The 22,990-nt window shown below is 33.6% G+C and overlaps 1 protein-coding gene across 1 annotated transcript; it reads right to left on the minus strand.

Moving 5' to 3' along the window:
• Positions 1-6: 6 nt before the first annotated feature.
• LOC129801784 (SH2 domain-containing protein 4A-like) lies at positions 7-22,732 on the minus strand. The gene is made up of 4 exons (XM_055847107.1): positions 22,189-22,732; positions 7,344-8,127; positions 4,655-4,915; positions 7-857 (listed from the first exon to the last, which is right to left on the minus strand). The coding sequence occupies exons 2-4, from the start codon at positions 8,113-8,115 to the stop codon at positions 556-558; spliced, it is 1,335 nt and encodes a 444-aa protein (XP_055703082.1). The 5' UTR covers positions 8,116-8,127; positions 22,189-22,732; the 3' UTR covers positions 7-555.
• Between the last annotated feature and the right edge of the window lie 258 nt (positions 22,733-22,990).

Here is a 22,990-nt window from a genome sequence, read left to right on the forward strand (position 1 = left end):
GGTGAGTTTTATTGATTTTATCATTTATTGACTTTTTCTTAAGCACCAATTTTCAGCAAATATCTCATGATTGTCGTAAGTAAATGTTTGAATACTTGAATTTTTCTTCAACTTTGATCACATATTTAAAAAAAATTGATTGTCTTTGTGACTTAACGCCTCTTGTTTTTAATGAAGGAAACTTAGAGTAAGAATTCACTTAATATGCAACTATTCCTTGAAGCTAATCTTCTTTTAGTATATGAATTTACTGAATATTTATAGGAGTAACTTAATCCATTCACTAATGAAAAATATCTTATGCATTGTTATTATTTGAGTAACATTTTGTTTATTTTTTTTTGTCTATAAATGGAACATAAACTATTTTGAAGATTAAGATGCAGACATTATTCTCAAGGAAAGGTAAAAAAAAAATTCGATCATAAACCTAAAAATGACTTAAATTGTCAGAATTTCCAAGACAAATCTCTCTAACAGTGAGAGAGATTCATAAAATATTTCTATCACATTGAAATACTCAATGGGTTAACTGACTAACTGCATAAATCAGCTTCATGATGAGTCCTCCAAGTATCTATTTCCTGGGCAAGAAAAGCGCAGCCGCTCCTGACCCATGGCTGTAATGGGAATCATCTGATGGAAGCGAATGAGGTCATTGAGGCTGTCATGGGCAAGCTGATTGGCACCCAGAAACTGATATCGTCCATCTGAAGCCTGTACTAGGTAATGTTTGCAGCGATCTGTGTCTCTGTATGAGATGGCATATCCCCAGATTTTCTCTGATACTCGGACTAGAAAAGTTCCTGGAGAATGTGGCAGTAGTAAGTGTTCAGCTTCGTTTCTTGAGAGAAATCCTGAAAGGTAATTTTATTTTATAAGAAATGATTTAATTCGAATTTCTAATAAAAAGTAATATTATCTTTAATTTAGTTAATTAAAATATCTAATTAAAAAAATTAGTTGAACCTAAGGAATTCTCCGTGATTATATATATACGAATACAATACCATTAAAACAAAAACAAAAAAGAATTAACTATAGATAGGGTAAGTGTGCCAAATTTCGGCATAGTTGCATGCAAGCGTCAAAGTCTCAAGTTTGAAATATAATATTTTTAATAAAATTCAATTTTTTAATCCTTCTTCTAAAGGAGTGTTGCTTGGAACCTTGTAGACAGTTTATCGTCTTTATTTACTTTAAAATCGTTCTTAATACATTTTAAAATGAATAAAAAGGGACAGATAATCCTAACCGGCTTATGTAGGTGAGATTCTTAACGTGAGCTAACTCGGAGTGCATGCAAATTCGATTTAGAGCTGAAGTTGGGAGACGCCTTTTAGTTATCTTGAATCAAATTCGTGAAATTATACAAATTTTGTATTTAAACCAAAATATTAAGGATTTGGATGAACTGACAGAAAAGTGATATATGGGTGAAATGTAGACCAGAATGTTCTCTATAATTTTCCCATAGAACATGATCTCATCGATTACTCAGAAGCTAAGATAAGCGAGGTTTTTTGTTTCTTAACTTTTTTTTTCATCCAGAGTGCCCCAAGTAGTCATTTGTTGAACTTCAACTATATCAAAGAATTGTTGTATTTTGTGGGACTTTCCATTTAAAACCATATTTTAAGTGTCTTTGTGGAGTAGAGGCAGTCAAATTGGCATCTGAGTGATTTCAAAGCGTTATTATGGGAAAAATCAATTTTTTCACACTTAAACGGCAAAATCGGAGTGATAGCGTAGTCTTAGTGGAAAATGATGTATGGACGAAATGTAGAGACAAATGTCCTCTACAATTATGTCGAAGTAATCATCAAAATCGGTTCAGCGACAGTCGAGATAATTGAGGTTATGTGATATTGAAATTGGTTTTTCGACTGTGGCGCCCCTGGTGTTGGTCCCACGAAGTTCAAATATTCTAGAAAGTTGTAGCATTTGGTGAGATCTTTCGTTTAAGCCCTCATTCATCAAAATCGGTCACATAGAACCGGAGATATGATTTTTTGAATTTTGTGAACTTTGACCCTTCATATCTCCAGTTCTATTGAAACCACAGCGCACATACGCACCATTTTGGAAACGTCCTAGACTGGACTACAACATACTAAAATTTCATTAACTTGCACAATGCCGTTTTTGAGAAAAGTGACTTTGAATTTCGATGAATTTTGACGCTATCACAGCGCCACCTGTGGTGACTTTTTGAACTTCCATCTGAAAGTGCTCATTGAGACGAAACCAAAAAGGTAAAATTTAGGTCGCTATGTTAGTTAGAACCGGAGATAGAGGCCGGTCAATGTTCGAACTTTGAGCCCTTATAGCTCGGGTCAGGGGTTTTAGATCGACTTAAGGTTTTTTTTGTTTGATAGGTACAATCAACGGCTACAACATACTAAAATTTCAGCCCGATGCACAATGGAATTTTTGAGTTATTTAACTTATAAGATTTAAAAATTTTCTTTTTAATAATAGCGCCCCTAGCGGTGGTTTTATGAACTTGCGATGTTAGAAGGGGAAGTGGCATTTCACGAGAGCTTTCCAAAAAGCCCTCACTTTTTAAATTCTGACAATTAGAACCGGAGTTATAGCCATTTTAAGAATTTTTTTTTGGACCCTTATAGCTCGGGTCAGGGGGGTCGGGGGACCTTAAGTTTGGTATTGATGGAAAGCTCTAAGGCCCAGCTATAACATACTAAAATTTGAGCCCGCTCGATGCCATAGGGGCGGAGCTATTGAGAAAACAAAAAAGGGGGGTCTTCAAAATGGCGGAAGGAGGGGTGGGGGGTGGGGGGGTCAATGCACCAAGTTGCAATTTTCACCCGATATATAACCTTTGCCGAAAACCGCAAGTCGATATCTTTTTTAGTTTAGGAGCTATTAAGCTCCAAAGAGCGGCCGGCCGGCCGGCCGGGAACGTAAAATAGCCACATATATATTCGTGATCAGGAAGTGCTGAAACACATTTTGGCCAAGTTTGAGGTCGATCGGACGACATGAAATTTTGTTAGGATTATAGTAGGTGAGATTGTTAAGAATCTCACCTAATATAGACATAGCTTTGGTGCCCTATTTCGGCTACCTTCATTCTCATAGTTCCTTGCCCTTCGGGAATTCTTCCAATGTCTTTTTCACGTCATCTCGTTTGTCAAAGCTACATTTTTTGTTATTCTTTTGCATTGTATAATCTCTAGAATATGTAAAAACTAAAAATTCATGGAAATTCGAGGTACAAAAAATTTGGCCGGAATTGTAAGCTGGTCGGAATTTGGCACACTTACTCTACCAATACTAAAGATATCCAGGCTAAGTCATTTCTTATTTGAATTATGTAGTATGAATTATGTAGGAAAATTAATAATTCTTTAGAAATTCAAGACTTTCGAGTACTGGGCTAAACCTCTCTTTAGTTTTAGGACCGCTTGTAGGGTCCTTATTGTTCATTATTATATTTCTCATTTCACATTTTTTTCATGAGATGAAAAACTCCTTAGGCGAAAGGCTCATAATTTTGACCAGTTTCTTATTTTGGACACTTTGAGGATAAAATTGGATACTAAAAATAAATTGTTTAAAATTATGGTTTTTTAATCCAATATTTGATGAATAATGAAATAAATCTAAATATTTGTTCTTTTTGGAAGATTTTGACACTAAATACGTTAAATTTTGAATATGATTTGAGTTGAAATTGCTTTGTTGAAAATTCAGCGTGAGCAATTGCTTACGAGAAATATGACAGAACTTCGTGTTTACTTCAGTCTTATTTAGCTGTGGTGAAGTAACTAACAATGTTTCTTCGCTTTTTTTGAGTGATATTATTGAATATTCATTGAATATTGTGTTGATTCACGTTAATGGTGATTTGTACATTTGACCTGAAGTGAGATTTGCCTTGTGAATTAGATTTTTCGTGTGAAAAATTAGAAATTTTTTAAGACATTTGCCATTGAGGTGATACTCCTTATTTTGGACAGGTGTTTTTCTCTCGACTTTTCGTGAAGTTTTAACTTGTGTGATGACTAGGTTGGACAAATGCCTGGAGAAACAAAGGAGCATCATCTCTACGAAAGAGATGTAGCAAGAAATGCCTTGAAAGGCTCCCGGAAAGGTCAAGGAACACGCTAATCCGCACGTACTTGGAGTACCGAAGTCAACTCACTTTAATAAATGATATGGAAAGTTTCCGGGCTTCTTGTGACATTCTACATTTCTCTTACGTGAACAGGAAGAGGACTTGGTAAAATTGGTTCATGAAATGAAGAACAATGGGCATCCTGTTGAGGCGGATTAGCTGTCCAAATTTACAGCCAAGTTGTCCAAATTAATAACCAAGTTGTCCAAAATAAGAGTCAAATTCACCTCTACATATCAATTCATTTTTAAACGTATCAAGACTAATTTTTGTAAAAACAAATACAATATACCCTTGCCAAGTTTCTAAGCAACCCTTCTGAAAAGAGAGTAACAAAAAAAGTCAATTAGTATTGAAAATGTCGGGGCTTATAAGCAGACTGTCCAAAATTATGAGCCTTTACCCTAGTAGCTTTTTTGTTTCAACTTTTTACATTCACCACATTAATCCAAAAATCAAAGACCTTGTTTGATTAGATAAATCAAATGCTTCAATAAAAGCATTGAAACTCACCGTGAAACCATTTAGTTGGCCGATCTTCAGTATCAATTCCAGCTCCTTTTGGAACCTCTTCTTCGCGATACCACTTCATGACCGCCTCGTGGTTGGGTGGACAAGAATCCACGCTATTCAGCTTTGTGTCAGGCGCTGAATCCTCAGAATTTTGCACCTCAATCTCCTCAATTTGATCACAGCTTAAAGACATCCGATGCACCTCTCGAGCTTTCCGTGCGATTTCCCGCCTTTTGATTTCCGCTTGCTTAGCTTTTCGCTCTACAGGGAAAGCAGGAATAATGTTAGAGAGTTACTTGAATCAGAAGATTATATCAAATAGAAATTTGCATTTAGGCAAACCGAGAGATATATTGTTCAAGATGTAGGACAGTGAGTTAATCGATATGGATTGCAGCTAGTTTATATCATTCAGCTTTGTCTGTGAAGAATTTATTTATTCCAAAGAAAAAAGTGGTGGGAAAGTGTCCGAGGCTTTGCGAACTGCTCGAACTCCCGTAAGGAACGCTGTCTTATATTCTTTTTCGCAAGGTTTTTGGATGAATATAAGATTAATGTCTATTTGAATTTGCCTATAAATCATCACAAAATCATTTCGAAATTGAAAATGCTTCAAGAAGAGGGTATTTAAATAAAAATTGTAATTTAAAAGATCATAAATATTTAAAATAATTATTTCCCCAAATTGAGTCAAAATTAGGCCGTTTTGCCTTTAAATAATTCAAGATAGCGACTTAACCGGTGAAACGTGTCTAAGTCGGGATCAGAATTACAAGACCTTTCAAAAGAATTCAAATTTGTCCAAATCCGTTGAAAATTAGGCCCTCCAGGATGGTTGAACTTTGACTTTGAATAATTCAAGATGGCGAATTTTCCGGTGATAGGTGTCTAAGGACGAAATGTTCAGCTGGACTACCTCCCAAACATATCCAAAAATGAACGAAATCGCCAGGGCCAATTTTGAGCAAAGTAAAAAAAAACATGTTTTCTTAGGAGTTGGAAGGGGTGGGGGGTGATTTGGATAAGTTGGTTCACTAGACCATGTTGACTTGTATTTGGGGGGGGGGGTCTCCGAGGATCGGAAATCAATATCTCCTACCGTTTGACAGCCAGGATGGTGAGATGTTGAAAAAAAATTCAATTGTGGAAACTGCTCTCTCTTGGAGTTCGAGCAGTAAACAAAATGATGTGTAAAAATATGGTGGTCTGCTGACTGTATAAGGAGAGACACAAACAGTGTTGGTGTAAGTGCAGACAGTTCAATGATTCACTAGAAGACACTCCCTCCGGAATGTCGCCAGATTTTAAAAAGAAAAAATCACAAATGACTTCCAAGTGGCTCTTCTCCGCGTTTCAGAACAATTTGTACCAAGAAATACAATTTCACTAACAAGAAATCTTCGCATTTTCGGTATGAGCTTGAAGAAAATCTGTCGAAAAAGTCTTCTGATAACGACTGACGGAAACTGGAATATCTTATTTGTGGCATAGCTTTAATTTATTGGAGCATATGCAAAGTTGTATAGCTGTATTTCCGGCAATGCTCTTGTTTATTTTGCTGACTCTAATGAGGAGGTCACACTCAGTTCTTTATTGTGTAATCATACTCGTTTATAAATGAGTATGATTACTTACATACAAATGGAATTCCTAATAATTTTGCTTATTTTCCATTAGCAGCACGTCTTTGAATATATCACACTTGTTGAAGTTTTTAGAATTTAAGAGGTGTGAGATATGTGAAAATACTTTGAAAAAATCATTATATTAAGGGTTTCTAATGGAATATTAGGTGAGATTCTTAACAATTTCACCTAATCCTAACAAAATCTCATGTCCTCCGATCGGCCCTAAACTTTGCCAAAATGTGTTTGGCCACTTGCTAATCACGAATATATGGATGGCTAAAAAACATTCCCGTCCGTCCGTTCGGATCGCCCTGACCTGAGCTAAAAGGGTCCAAAAAAATTTCTTAAAATGGCCATAACTCCGGATTTAATTGTCAGATTTTAAAAAGTGAGCTCTTCATGAGAGTGAAGCTCTCATAAAAGTACACTTTTATTCAAATTAAATATTTTACATCTTAAACCTAAAGAATGCTCTAAACTGATGTAAATATTGAGGCCTATATCTCTCATAGTTTCCGGGATAATCGACTTTAAAGATTTTCAGATACTTTTAAGCATTTCTCATCTAATTTTCTTTATTAAAAACGATAATCTGTTACATACAGTTTAAGAATTATTGAACGAAATTTGCATTATGAATAAATATCGTTCGAGTTTGCCACAATCCAAATTTGCAATATGAAGGAATCAGACCTCTACAAGCTGATCTAGGCTTATCACTGGTTTTGTTTCAAAGAATCGAAAAATATGCACAATAAAAATTTTATTTGATATCGATAAACCAAGATTAAAATATTTGTTTAAGCAACAACTAATACGACGAAAAAATATTTGCCTGCTCGTAGTCTATTTAATAATACTGAATGTTGGCGCAGCTTTTGGGAAATCAAGATAAGAATTTTGCAACGTCTCACAAATTTTTCATCGCAAAGGAATTTTTGTTATCAGTAAATGCTGTTCAGTACGTTTAATACTTTTTTATATGCCTTTTTCTTGCAAAGCGGGAGAGTTATTTTAAAATGACTCACTTTAGCCTCCAATTTATTAAGTTTGAATCTTACCTTGCTCTTTCCACAGTTCCTCCTCCTGTCTGGCTGCTTCCTCGGCTTCACGCTCAGCGTCTTGCTGTTGTTTTTGCATCCCTCGTAAGATTTCACATGTCCTTTCACCAATAAGACGGTGCTCCCAGAGAGCCACACGTGCTGCTACCTTTTGGGTGGCTTTGCTGTTTAGGGAGATTTCCTGCAAAACATCTCTTTTCCTATCACCAGAGTTTGTGGTCATGTTAAAGTTTGCTTGGGAAGTATTGTAGGCAGTCTGTTTCACGGATTGACTCGTGTTTGTATTCTGGCTGTTGTTGATTCTCTCCCTCAATTCATCTACTGAACAGTAAATCTCCATATCTTCGATCTTAGGCATCTCATCTTCTTCGAGCTTATGATTTGTTATCTGATCCAGTTCGATTATATCTGAGAGTTTGACCTCAACGCTTTTTCTCAATTCTTTTGCTTCCATTTCTGCCAGTTCTCGAGCTCTCTGCTGTGCTTCTTCAGCTAGGATGTCTTCAATGGATTTGTCATCTGGATGTTCTCCCATGACCCACACCCATGGATCACCATCTTCGCCCATTAGGAAGGTCACAGTCTTTTTATGACTTTTTGTGGCAGATGCTGTGCTATCGCAGCTTTTTCTTACTTCCTCCTGGTCCCATAGTCGCCAGCGACGGACCTGTTCTTCCCTCATAATACAGAATAATGTCTGTTTCTCAGTTTCATTAAGACCCTCGAGGAGTTCTGGGTCCACTCTCATATCTTGCAAAATTTGCTGCAGCATTGTTGTACCAATCTGTGAAAGTTTTTGAATAATAGCTACAATACTCAGGAGAATTAGAACGGTTTTAAAGAGTGTTAAATGAACCTTTTTGTGTCAAATTTAGTGAAAACTCTTTACCAGAAACAAATAGAAAAATTATTAATTTACCAATTAAAACTATAGCGCAGAATAAATATTATTAAAATTCCTTGAAAACTGCGTAAAAATCCTAAACATTCAACGTAATGTATGCAATTGCAATAGCATAGTCAAATAGTTTATTAGATGAGATTAGGTTTTTTTCGACTGTCTGAAACAATTATTGAAATTTATGAAAGTTTTGAACCCTAACATTTTTGGGACAACAATTCCTATAATTTCGCCCATTTCAATTTTTATAGGGATTATTCCCTCTCTTTTTCTTCCGGATGTTAATCCGAGAATACTATTAATTTTTTTTCTTTCTGACCAAGTGGCACGACAATTATTTGCGCGAAATTTATCTAAAATTATTGTATTAATCGGTGGCAGAAATTAATAGAAAATTATTTGTGAAGTAGAGTGATCATTCTGAATTGTAGGAGAAAACTATTGAAAATAAATTATGAATTAAAGTGAGAAAAATTGGTGATTTAATCATCTCCACATTCTCATCTGTCCGGACGGCTTTTGTGGACACCAGAGTGTGCTTCCATACTGCAACAAAAATCTTAAGTATCTCAGAGGAATTTAAGAAGGGACAAAAATTTGTTCCTTCTCACCAGACACCGGCTTTTTCAATATTAATTGAGTTTTTTCTCTACTTAAAGGTAACAGTAACAAATATTTTGTTACATTGAGAGAAATCCGAAAAAGTTAAAATAACATTCCGGAAATGTTAATTTTACCCTTCATTATTGATCCGAAATCGGTGTAAATTATTATGCTTTTTAGGTGTATTAGGGGTTAAAGTTACCCTTTTTATGTTAATTTTACACTTCAAAAGGTGTAAAATTAACATTAAAAAATGTTGATATATTTTTACACCTAAAAAGTGTTAGTTACGAGGAAAAAAAGTTAATCGTACTCTCTTTTTTCTCAGTGTAGTAACAAATACCATTTTGTCCAAGTGAGGCATTGCCCAGCTAATTTCATTTTTCTTTCTGCATTTACTTCTAAAGGTAAAAGATACCAAGTCATAGATTGCTCATTGATTGAGGATTCAATATTTCTTTCCTTTTCGGAATATTTCATCTAGGTTAGGTAGCACACCTCGTGCTCATCGACCCTAAAGTTTATTGTAATCTGTACATGGATGTATACATTCAGCAAAAACGAGTCTTTGGGGAGTGTCCATGCCCTCTGGCACGACCTCAATAAACTAACATTTACATAAAAAAATTTCGCCTACAAAATTGAAAACAGGAAAATTAATAAATAGGGGAGACTGGGGCAAAAAGTCACAAATCTAAAATTTGAAAATTCAATATCTTCCAAGATAAAAGAGATAGCGGCTTAAATTTTTTTCCATAGATGGCCTCCGTAGACCTTTTTCAAAGTCATAAGTCGTAGAATTCGAACAAGGATTTCAGAAAATAAAAATATTGAAATTTTTAGCCCTATTTTTAAAATGTTTTCCTTACAGCAAATATCAATTTTGACCTACTTATTTTCCAAAATTGATGCACTGGTAAATATTTCCTAAATGATTTGGACTCTTTGAATATGAAACCACTAACTATTTTAGAATTTTACAAAGATTCTTTTTTCCAGAAATCCTTTTATTAAAAATGGCCACTTGGGGTAAAAAGTAACAAAAGGTTAGAGCAAAAAGTAACAAAACAGCGAAGCAATTTCTGATGTCTCACGGCGAAAAGAAACGTCATTTCCATGTCTCGCCGCTTTTTGTTTGCACTGGTTAAACGATTAGCAGTCTCTTGTGTGTTATTTCTAAAATAGCTTGAAAATCACTTTTCTCGTTCAGTTAGAGGAAACTGTGTTTTAAAAAGCTGTAGAGGAATAAATTTTCTATAAAAATATGTCACCTAGCTATTTTTTTTTAAAATTTACGAAAGCTCGTAATAAAGCAAATCAAAATATGATAATATCCCATACCTGGTACTATTTGCCCCAGCATTTTTGAGAATTATCACAAAATTACCTTACTCGATAACGTTATTTAAAATATGTTTTAAAAGAAAATTCTTACAAAATTCAATAATTTTTTGATATTGTCGTTGTTTGTCACGACACGAGTTCAGAACGAGTTCAGAAAAAAAGAAACAACCTCGATTATCTCGACTACCGAACAATCCATAAGATCATGTTTCGGGGTAAAATGATAGAGGACAATCTGTGGTCTGAATTCCACTTATGTCATTATATTATATATATTATATTAATTATTATACATTATAATATCTGTTATATTTCTGTGAGTTCTACATCCTATATGTTTTGATTTAAATAAAAAAGTTAGCAATTTTTCTGAAATTTGATTCCAAATTGCTGTATAATATCTCTCGTCTTTAGTTCCAAATCGAATTTGCTTACAATTCAAATTTGCTCACGTTAAGAATCTCACCTACAATAAACTGATCTAAGTATATCTGTCCATTTTGATTTGTCTGTTCAATGTATTAAATTTCATTGTGTGAATATCGCAATTATGGTCATTGCTACGTCATCACAATTGAGGCCTTTTTTATTGCAGTTCCAGACACAGAGACGTGATTACTCATTGAGGAAAAGAGCCAATTGCGCATTCAATCTACACAATTGTAAGCATCGTTTTGGCATTTTTTAATTTGTAGTATTGTTATCAAAAATTTTTAAAAGACTGCATTTGTAACCAGGTTTTGATGATCTAGAAAAACTTTGAGGTTGAACGAGCTATCGGTGGGAAATCTATGCTTGAAGAAACTATTGAAAGAAATGGCACGTTAAACACGATTAAATACTGTGGTGATTTAAATCAAACAGAAATAATGAGTGCGTTCCAAAAAGACGCCTTCATAATTGCGGAACATGATTCACACCCGTAATTTCCAGATGAAAACGACTGATATGGATAAATTAATTGCATAAGATTGTCTTTAAGCCCATATGTTGTTTTTCTTTTTGTTTTGTCTCAAAGGTGGTATTTGCATTTTTGCGGTACCGTGCCTCAACATGAGCAAAAGTACGGTTTCTGAATTTATACAAAAAACAGGAAATAAATATATTTCTACGATACATTTTCTGATTTCATATTCCTTTAGGTTCGATAAACTTATAAGCATTACAGTTGACATTTGATATCAGTAAAAATTTGACAACAAAATCTTAACTACAGTGCCCGCTCTCTAATCCGGATCGGCGTAATCCGGACGAGTTACCGACGGCTACATTTACAATAATTTTGAGGTTATGTAGGCATGTGTGTTCAGCAATGAAAATGAATTATCCTGTGATGTTTTTGTTTAATAAATGAAGTATAATAGCATAGAATTCTCTAATTACGTCTTTTTAAGCTTGTTTAAAACTTTTATTCTAATTCTACAAAAAAACCTTGCATTATATTTTCGAGACGTTGAACAAATTCAACGAAGCGGACATCTATCATATTGTCTTCCAATCATCCGGATTACAAAGCGGGCACTGTATCGTCGTTACGGGTGACTGCACTTTTTTTTTCGCAGTTTTTCAACTTTATCCTCTAAAAGTCGATAATTTAAGGTGAAGGAGGGGGTAAAATAAAGGTGAATGGGTAAAATTATTTGTATTCAGTTGTTAATGAATAGATTTTGTGCCACTAGTATTGATTTTATAAAATTTTAAAAAAAATTAAGAAAAAACGCTTGCACTTGGGGTAAGGTGCGGGCGATTTTGCACTTTTTAATAAATACTAAAAAATCATCAATTTCTGATAGTAAATGACAATGAAGATCTTCACATCTAAGGGTAAGATCGGTAAGATACACGAGATATGTAAGGTGACGTGGTCGCCATCTCATTTGATGTTTCTGTCCGCCATTTTGAATAACTGTCAAAACAACTGGTCAATGCACCAAGTTGCAATTTTCACGCGATATATTACCTTTGCCGAAAACCGCAAGTAAATATCTCTCTTAGTTTGGGAGCTATTAAGCTCCAAAGACCAGACGGACGGACGAACGGACGGACGGGAACGGTTTTTAGCCACCCATATATTTGTGATCAGAAAGTGTCAAAACACGCTTTGGCAAAGTTTGGGCGTGATCGGAGGACATGAAACTTTGTTAGGATTATAATAGGGGAGATTGTTAAGAATCACACCTAATATAGCAAATTGGAGCAGCAGAACGAAAACAATAATCCAAAAACCCACTGGGACAATTTATCTGGAACTTCTTTTGTGTCAGCTCAAGGTAATTAAATTACAAATTCAAATTAATTTCATCAACCACAAATCTCGTGGTCAACTTTTTGTTTCTCTGAGTGCATGAACTTTAACAATGTAGTACATTATCTTCAGTTTTAAAAGTTATATTTATTTCAATTCGAATCTCCGGCAAAGAATTAACAGTTTCACACAGAAAATTATAATAATAGTTTCTACTTTGCTCATTTTGATTTTCAATGTGTATTAATCACTTAAAATGATAATTAAACTTACGCGTGAAGTTATTTAGAGAATTTATATTGAACGTGTCAGAAAATTGTTGAATGTACAATTTTGATACAATAAAGAGTTCATTACCATATAACATGTGTGTATAAATAAAACATATTTCTTGAACAATCTAGAAATTATTTTTGAGTATTAATTAGCGGTTTGGTGGTCAATATTGACCTATAAATGACTCTAACGAATATATGAAAATATGATTCTTATTTTATGTGTTTTTTTTTACATAAACAGGATATTTTTCTAATCGTCTCATATTATTAGAAAACGTGCTGTGTAGGGGAAACTGGGGCACCACCAAACACGGGGTACTACCAAACACTAATTTTTATTTCTAAACTATTTGAGCTATCTCGACCATTCCTTCAGTGGACAAGCATCCCTGTAGTGCCTATAAATTTATATCGGTCTTATCCTCTGATATCCAATATCCGATTAAAAAATCGCAGTGTTTGGTGGTACCCCGTGTTTGGTGGTGCCCCAGTTTCCCCTAAGAAGTTTTCTGATTAACAACAAAACTTTTACCCATATTGCACTATTTAGCATTGAGAGATCATCGACTTCTTTTACTAAAAGTTAAGTATTACATTTTATTGTATATTTACGTAAAATATATTTCGGTGATAGGACTATTGTATATAGTCTATGTTTTAACCTATTCCTTACCATGGTATTAGGGGAAACTGGGGTACCACTAAACAAGGGGTGGTACAAAACACTGCGATTTTTTAATCAGATATTCGACTTCAAAGGACAAGACTTATAGAAATTTATAGGCCCTAGGGATGCTTGTCAACTGAAGAAATGGTCGACATAGTCCAAGTAGTTTAGAAATAAAAAATAGTGTTTGGTGCTACCCCTTGTTTGGTGGTACCCCAGTTTTCCCTATACATCATATTAGTGATTTTACACAATTTATTCTTGGGCAATTGATTTCTGAATTTATGTTCGGAATGGATTTTTAGTTACTTTTTTGATTCTTAGGTTAGTCCTTCAATTACTTGGAAAAAATAGCCCGATAGAGATGGGAATACATTTTGTTGTTCTTTTCTCGCTTCGCGTGAAGTATTATGCAAAAAATTTGCTCAAAATGGCGGATGGAAAATTCGAAATCCCGTTGAATTTGTTAATATTTGCCTTCATCCTCTTTCCTGATTTGAAGTCTGGTTGCAAATTTGTTTTCTTGGATAGTTAGTCTATCTAAATCAATAGAGTTTGCAATGTATTAATGTTCAAAATTTAAATTCAGTGACCGTTAAGACGTGTGTTTGAGCGCACCATAATAGATATTTTTTCTTTTCAAATAAATCATCTATTAATCTGTAAGAAAATAATTCCAAAATATGCATATTGTATCTTAAGTATTTCTAGTACATTGATAGAATGGGTTAATATGATTGTTGCAATTTCCGAAGTAAAATATATTTTCTAATGAATAATCTATGAAGGGTTTGTAAAGTGCAATCTGTAAAATTTTTATAATTGTTGTAATGGCCCAAAGCAAAAGCAATTGTTTTATGATATTGTAAATTACAAAAGAGCAACAAAGAGTTACAAAATCTTTTCAGCATGAGAACTGGTCGTAGTCAATTTATATCTAAGTTTTTCTTTTGAATTTAAGTTTAAAATATTTAAGTGAACTTTTATAATTAAGATTTTTGTATTTATGTAACTTCTTACACACATATTCTTACGTAATATACATTAAACTCCTATAAGAAAGGATTTTTAAATAAAATTTTATAGAAAAGGAGAATTACTATCTTGAAACACTATTAAACTTTAAATTTGAGATATCTGACTAATAATAAAATATTTTTAAATATTAAATTTCGGCATTTCTAATAAAAAAATTCATTTCTAGTTAATTTGTAATAATTTGTTAAGTCATTTTAGTATTAATTTTTATTGTATTGTCGTGAGAATATGATGAAAAGTATTATTCGATACATTTTAGAAAGTTATTAGATACATATTAGAAAATTTTAAAAAAGATTTGAAAATCGATTTTAAGATACTGTAATATATCCAATATATCAAATTTTACATTTTAAGGTATAGCAAGTTAAAAAATAAAGCCAATATTTCCATTGCCATTGAATTTGACTAAAACAGAGTAATTCCATATACTAATTTTTGATTTTCCGGTATTTACCATAATACAGTCTTGTAGGAAATTAAAATTAATTATACATTTATAATTCTATTTCTGCTACAATTTATGGTAAATACTCGTACAAAAGAAATGCAATGTATACACCAATTCTCTGTCAGTTGTTTTCATACAGGTAATTGCATATACATACAAAATTTTACGTATATAAAGAAGAAAAAAAGTGTAATGAATTAGTGCATCTCCGTCTAAATATATGCTTGAAAATATTCAGATTTTCAGTGAAACGCACGTCTCTTTATTTTTAATAATAAAAGATTTATGAACCATTACAACGCCATGGGTACAAAGTATTTAGAAAATCACTCACGCATATTGTGTGATGGAAGAATTGAGGAGTTTTATACTTTTCTTGCGTTTTTCATTTTGAAAATGAATCAAACGCTTGTCATTTGAGATCGTCAAAAAAAGAGCAAATGCTACGACTTTGTTGTGAATAATGGTTAACTAATTGGCTGTGTAGAAAGTGCGATTAACATACAAATTATTGTTTGGTGATGGTCTTTGATGATTCTTATAAGAAAAAAAAAAACGAAAAACAGTTTTGTTTCCTGGGGAATCATAAAGATAAAGATAATGTGTTGAGTTTAGACATTTGCAAAAAGAATGCAAAATGATGTTATCTTGAAAGAGAGCGATAAATTTAAGTGAAATTCACTGAAAAAATATCGATGAAATTGGACATGCGAAAAGAAGTATTTGAGCTTCCAAGAAGGCAAGAAATTGCAGTAAAAACGCCAAATAATACGAGAGCTACATAGATAATTTGCAGTGTTGGAAGGCATACAATTAATGTGCAGTTTGATGAATTGCCTTTTTTTTAAGTGAATCAAGTTTAGTACAATTGTACAATCACTGAATGAGAAAATAAACTTTTATTTCTTTTACACTAAAATTTTCAATGAGGAAGACTTAGGAAGCCTTTCGTGTTCAGTTGAAAAGATTTTAAATCATGTTAACAAATTCATGTTTTTTTTTGTGTTTCAAAAATTTGTATTAAATATCCACCACCAGTATTTTTTTGCAATAGACACAAAAAAATCAGGAAAAACTCACATATAGATTTTTATATGAATTTATTATTGTAGGTAGAGCTTATCAGACATGTAATTTTTGGTACTAAAATGTGCAATACGTGATTATATGTTGTAGAAGAAATCAAAAACAAGAAAGTCTTCACTATGACGAGGAACATAGGGTAAGTGTGCTAAATTTTGGCATAGTTGCATATAAGCACCAAAGTCCTAAGTTTGAAATGCAATATTTTTAATTCATATTTATATTTTTTGTTACTTCCTTTTCGGGAGGGTTGTGTGGAACCTTGAAAACTAGTTTATCATCTTTGTTTTCTTTAAATCACTTCCTAAAATATTGAAAAATTAGTAATAATAAGGACATTGCTTTGGGTAGTATTCCGGCCACTTTGAGTGAAATATCGGCCACCTTTTTTCTGACCACCTTTTGTGACGGAACGGATAAAAAATTTCCAAACGTCAAACGAAACGAGTTTAATATTTAGTTTAATACGTTTATATGACCCACAAGTCCTGAGATCTTCCGTGTAATTTGTCCTGAAGAGTAACATCTCAAATTTACGCGCAGATTCCCCTAGCAATTTGCCCTTCCTGAACTCTTCCAATGCCATTTCCACATCCTAATTTTCATAGAAGTGATGGCTTTTTTCTCTGGACATTGTAGAACTCAGAAATTGAAAAAAAACATAAAATGAATAAGAAATTTAGGAAAACAAAAAATGTTGCCGGAATAGGCAACACTACCTCACCGGAGAGACGCTCACAAAGTATATACTTTCTCACGCGAAATACAGGATCCAGCTGGGAAATTTAACCCGAAATTTTAAGATTGAATCACTATTAACATAAACAGAAACAATCTTTAATGAAAACTAATCGATTTTCATGAAAAACACCGAAGGAAATCCTCTTGCACTTCACCACAAATCGTAAGACTGCTAGAAACACAATCGATCTGTCACATTTTTTGTAAGACTTTCCACACTGAGTTTTGTGTTAATACATTCTAAAATGAATAAATATTTAAAAGCAAAATTAATGCATTGACTATTCGAAGATAACATACATAATTTTAATTAATTTATTTCCATGGCCGAAATTACACTCAAAGTGGCCGAAATTTGTCACACTTCTCCTAATTATATTATAATACTTTTAGTATGACTGATTTTTAAGTACTCAAACTCCACGAGAGAGTAGTTTCTACAATTCAACTTCTGACCATCCTGATTTCTAAACGGTAAGAGATATTGCCCTCCTGTCTTCGGTCACCACTCACCACCAAGTCAACATTATTTTCTCTAGCGAACCAACCTACCCAAATCATTCCCCATCCCATCCATGTTCTCCAAAGACATGTTTTTTCGACTTATTTTCAAAATTGGCCTAAGCGATTTCAATAATTTTCGGATATATTTTGTAGTTAGCCAAGCAGAACATTAATCCATCGATACCTTTCAACGGTAAAATCGCCATCTTGCTTTATTCAAGATTTTTTTGAAAGCTTTTGTAATTATGAACCCAACTGCGTTGTTCACAATACTTGGAAGATCAGTGCAGTAATGGTAATAAATCTCTTTTAGAAATACTGTTTTTCGCGTTTTTTCAGTTTTCTGACCTATTTAAAATTCAACCGGTAAAAGATATCGGCTTCCGGCCTTCGATCCTACAAAAACATAATCTTTAAATTTAAACTAAACTCTTTCTTTTTTCCCGTTTCCTTTTATTTGCTTACTATCTCTCTAAAATACGTTAAAAATGGTTCTTTTTACTTTTCTCAAAATTGACCATTGCGCTTTCAATAATTTTTAGGTAAGTTTAATTTAGCTGAACATTCGTCCATCGACACCATTTACTATTCACCAGTTAAATCGCCATCTTGAATTATTGAATAAGAAAGGGCCTAATTTTCACCCAGTTTGGTAAATAATTAAAATGTTAATGCTTTTTAAAATACCCTCTTGAACAATTTTCAACTTTAAGATGGTTTTATGATGATTCATAGATAAATTTAAATCGATCATTAAATTGAAATGCAGTCGAAAAATTAGCGAATAAGAATTATAAGGCAAAGCTCCTTCTCGGGAGTTCGAGTATCTCGCAAAGCCTCCGACGCTTTGTCATTTTCCTGAGTAATAATTTAGTTTATAAGTAGTTGATAGTAAATTGTATACGGGAAAGTGGTCTGCTTTGAATGCGGTAGCTTTTGATTTGAACATTTATTTTTTTCTTTTATTTTCCAAAGCGAAAATTCTATTTTGTTAATCGAAGTTAATAGAAAATAGTTAGTTGTATTGACTATAGTTTTTAGAGAATAAGGTTTTTGCTTTGGAAAATAAGAGAAAAATTGAAATATTCAAAGGTTGCCGCATTCAAAGGCAGGCCACTTTCCCCTACAATTCCTACAATGAATATTATTTTTACAATTTTCTTGTCCATATGAGTGAATCATTGAAACTCATTGAAGCGAATGTTTTGCCGTTTTCTAAGAAATTTAAGATGATTTTGTAGTATTATCTGCTAAACTGTGATCAACTTCTTTAACCATCCCATTTCCTATACACAAACTATAGTTAATGTAACTGATATTGTCTGTCTAAATAAAATTAAAGTAAAATCAATCGTGGAACCCAATTATGTCCACTTGCACCACTTGCAAAAGCATAAAATCGGGCAAGAATCACCATACAAAATAAAAGTAGTTTATTCACTAGGGCATTCTTAGTATTGGGTTTGGTAATGCAAATGATGTGTAATAAAATGTATTCAAGTAATTATTGCTTGAACTCCACGGTGAAAAAATCCCTCGATTTTTTCACCCCCAAAAATTTCTACCTTCTACTCCCCGCGGATAACATTTGTCAACAAATCTTCGCGTTTCAGATGATTTCTGAGAAATGTCGTCACGCTGTTTGTCCGTCTGTCCGCCCGGCTGTTATCAGCTCTAGAAGCCAAACGGTTAGAGATAGAGACTTGGGACCTTCGAGGGACTCCCCATAAGTTGACCCAAGGATCGTTAACATACCCCTCATTTCCCCCTACACCTCCAAAATCATGTTTTTTGGGGGATTGCTCTAAAACTCGTCGTGCGATTTTTTTTTCCATTTTTGGATATGTTGAATCCTTCCTAATAACGGTTTTTCAAGGTCAAAGGTTCAAAAGACACTAGAGAGCGCATTTATGAAGCGAATGTGGTCATGTTTGGGGTAGTTGGAAAGGTCTTGGAATTTCCTATAAAACTGAACCGGTTCCAATCGGTTCTGAACCGGTAATGAACCGGTTCATTTTTATCAGAAAATCAATTCTATTTACTTTTTTAAACAATTTTGGAGGATGTTTTGAATAATTTATGAATCGGTTGAAATCGGTTGAGAACCGATGAATGATAAATGATGCGAAAGTACTATTGCGGTATAGCATCTAAGTCACGAGTTCGAGCATTTCGCAAAGCCTGGGACGCTTTGTCACCCCTTTTATGTTGGGAAATATTGGTGACACCACACACGAGAGGAGATGTGAAAGGGCAAAAAAGCCTTGAAAAGTATTACATGTTTTTCCTGATGCATAATGCACCATAAACATATAGTCACAAAAGTGGATAGGGGAAGTGCTTATAATTTTGGACAGTCTGCATATAAGCATCGATATCCTAAGTTTGAAGTGCCATATTTTCAATACTAATTGACTTTTCTTGTTACTCTCTTTTCAGAAGGATTGTTTAGAAACTTGGCAAGCTATTTATCATCTCATTTTTACTAAAATTAGTTTTAATACGTTTAAAAATGAATTGATATGTAGAGGTGAATTTGACTCTTATTTTGGACAACTTGGTTATTAATTTTTACAACTTGTCTGTAAATTTGGACAGATAATCCGCCTCAACAGGATGCCCATTGTTCTTCATTTCATGAACCAATCGTACCAAGTCCTCTTCCTGGTCATGTAAGGGAAACGTGGAATTCACAAGAAGCCTGGAAACTTTCCATATCATTCATTAAAGTGAGTTGACTTCGGTACTCCAAGTACGTGCGGATTCGCTCATTCCCTGCCCTTTCCGGGAGCCTTTCAAGGCATTTCTCACTGCATCTCTTTCGTAGAGATGATGCTCCTTCATTTCTCCAGGCATTTGTCCAACCTAGTCATCACAAAAGCTAAAACTTCACGAAATTTCGTGAGAAAAACACCTGTCCAAAATAAGAATCATCACCTCACTGGTGAATGTCTTAAAAAATTTCCCATTTTTCACACGAAAAATATAATTCACAAGGCAAATCTCACTTCAGGTCAAATGTACAAATCATCAGTAACGTGAATCAACACAATATTCAATGAATATTCAATAATATCACTCAAAAACAGAGAACAAACTTTGTTAGTACTTCACCAAAACTAAATAAGACTGAAGTAAGCCACGAAGTTCTGTCATATTTCTCGTAAGCAATTGCTCACACTGAATTTTCAACAAAGCAATTTCAACTCAAATCATATTCAAATTTTAACGTATTTAGTGTTAAAATCTTCCAAAAAGAACAAATATTTAGATAGAATTCATTATTCATCAAATATTGGAATAAAAATCCATCATTTTAATCAATTTATTTTTAGTGTCCAATGTTATCCTCAAAGTGTCCAAAATAAGAAACTGGACAAAATTAGAAGCATTTCCCCTACTACATTCCAGTTTAAGTTATTTTAGAACATGATATGACTGCGTAAATATATACAAATTTTTTATCGCCAATTAATATCTCTGTTACTAAGTAAATGATTCAGGACAGTTGATCTCAAAGTGTACGTGTGAATTGCTTTTCCTTCAATTTTGTTTGTGAAAGACGGGGATTATGATAAGCGTATCTGTTTATTGTGTTTATTTGTTAAGCAACTCCGAAAGAATATCGTTCCATATCAGTGACAAATTTGTGAGAAAACACTGTTGGAAATTACTTTCAGAAATCTACTGCTGATTTTAGATAAACTGCTTACAGTCGTTCCAGTAGTAATAATAATGCCGCACTACAGTAGACTCTCGCTAATTCGGCTCTTTTAAGATCGGGCTACATTTTAATTTGGACAGCAATTAAATTTGAAAAAAGTTTGTTGACATTTTTCAAGTTTGACTAGGATTATCAAATGAAGCAAATATGCTCAAATTTACCATGGTTTGTCTCAGTTGTGATTTGATTCTGCAATATTAAGGGGCTTTCATGAAATTTACAATTAATATGAGTATGTAAACTTAATATGAGTATGCAAGTGAACAAAATATCGTTGCATTTCAAGCAATTTGATGCCCGGATTTCTCTCTAATTCGGATGACATTTCGTTCCCAAATGCCCGAATTTGAGAATCTACTGTACTTCACATTACAGTAGAAAGTGTTCTCGCAAGTATTATTATTATTATTCGTATTGAGACACTTTATTAATGTAATCTTATGTATGGATGCTTGTTCCATGTTCCCGGAGTTTTTGGGCAGAGGCGGTGCATTTTATTACATTTTGTCACAATGAAAATATTTTTTTCTACATAATTCAGATATTTGCACCGGGCGGCACTCGAACTCACAACACTGTGAGTCAAGCTGGGGATCTATCCGCCCAATAGCCAACGGTCTTGCCTATTGCGCCATTGAGATCCCCTTTTCGCAAGTGAGATTTGTAGGAATGTATTATTATTTTGTCTTCAATCGGGATGGAGTTAACATTCCACTCACTCGTGTTGATTTTAAGTGCAGAAAAGCTTAATTAGAGTAATACGTATTATGTAAAACCAAAAAATTTCTGATGACAAGAGAAATTCGATCTTAGGACATATATGCATCATAGGGAGAGCGCTTACAACCTAAATAGTTTCATCAGGCACTACTCTTCGAAGTAGAACATTTTTATTAATTTTAAACAAATCCTCGTGTCTTTTGCGCAGAATTTAAACCATGTTAATCGCTGATTACTTGACTAAGTACATATTACTGAGAGCATGAGAGTATCATAGCAAATTGATGTGCGTAACGACCAAGCATTTTCCACAATCTTCCGATAAACAAACACAAAGTCTTTCAACTAAACTTGGTATGCCTTATACGGCCTTAACACAGACGCTCTCAACATATTTCCGTTGAGGCATTCTTCTCCCTTACTGAAAAGTGATTCATACTTTAGAGAGGTTTTGTACAGAAGAAAAATAAATGTCTTAAAATATAGAGCCTCGTGTTTTATAAATTAGAATTATTTTCTAAATCAAACCGTACATACAATACTTACAATTTTTTGTTTTTAGATAATTTTTCGAACTTTTAATAGTTTGGAGTGGTGGATTGATTTTTTAAACTTTATTAGTTGTTACGGAAATTTCCACTTTCAATATATTTTATGACATTTTTCAACTTGCTTTTTTGTGTGTGCCGCTTTTTGAGGTCACACAATTGAATTTCTTCACTTCACAATTCACAAGATCTCTTTTATCTTAGCCACTCGCTGTTTCTCTTTCCTTGATCTCAAATGTACTTCACGTATGAGCAGATGAGAAATTTTGCGATATTTAATAACGTTTTCTACACAAAAGTATAGATTTTGAATCAGTTAAAAGTCACCTTTTCACCCCGAAAATTTACAAGGAATAATTTCTTTTTTTTCTTTAATGTAAGATTTATTTATATTACTCCAGATTAATGTGGAACAACTCTATGCGATCGTGCTTCTTATTATCCACTCAAGGCGCAAGTCGACTTCCAACTGCTTCAACCACACTTTCAACCGACTCACTGCACCGTTTACCAACTGAGAGTGCCACAAAGAAGTCAATAAATGTATGAATGGAATTGGGTTTGGCTTGGCTTAGAGTCTGAGTCAGTATTAGAGACCAGTCGAGTGAGTTTATCTCTCAGCTAAAAGAGCAGTCATTTTACAGTGATGATCAAAATTATTCTTTTCACATTGATTTCCAACTTTACTTGTCCTATACTATAGTGAACACTCTGTGTAGTTGAACTTGAAAATGAATGTATTAATGGAATTGGCTTTGGCTTCCATGGAAATTATTATTCTTTACTTTACTGCGCGAGCT

This window comes from Phlebotomus papatasi, chromosome 2, assembly GCF_024763615.1.
Source record: "Phlebotomus papatasi isolate M1 chromosome 2, Ppap_2.1, whole genome shotgun sequence".
Classification (NCBI taxonomy): Eukaryota; Metazoa; Arthropoda; class Insecta; order Diptera; family Psychodidae; genus Phlebotomus; species Phlebotomus papatasi.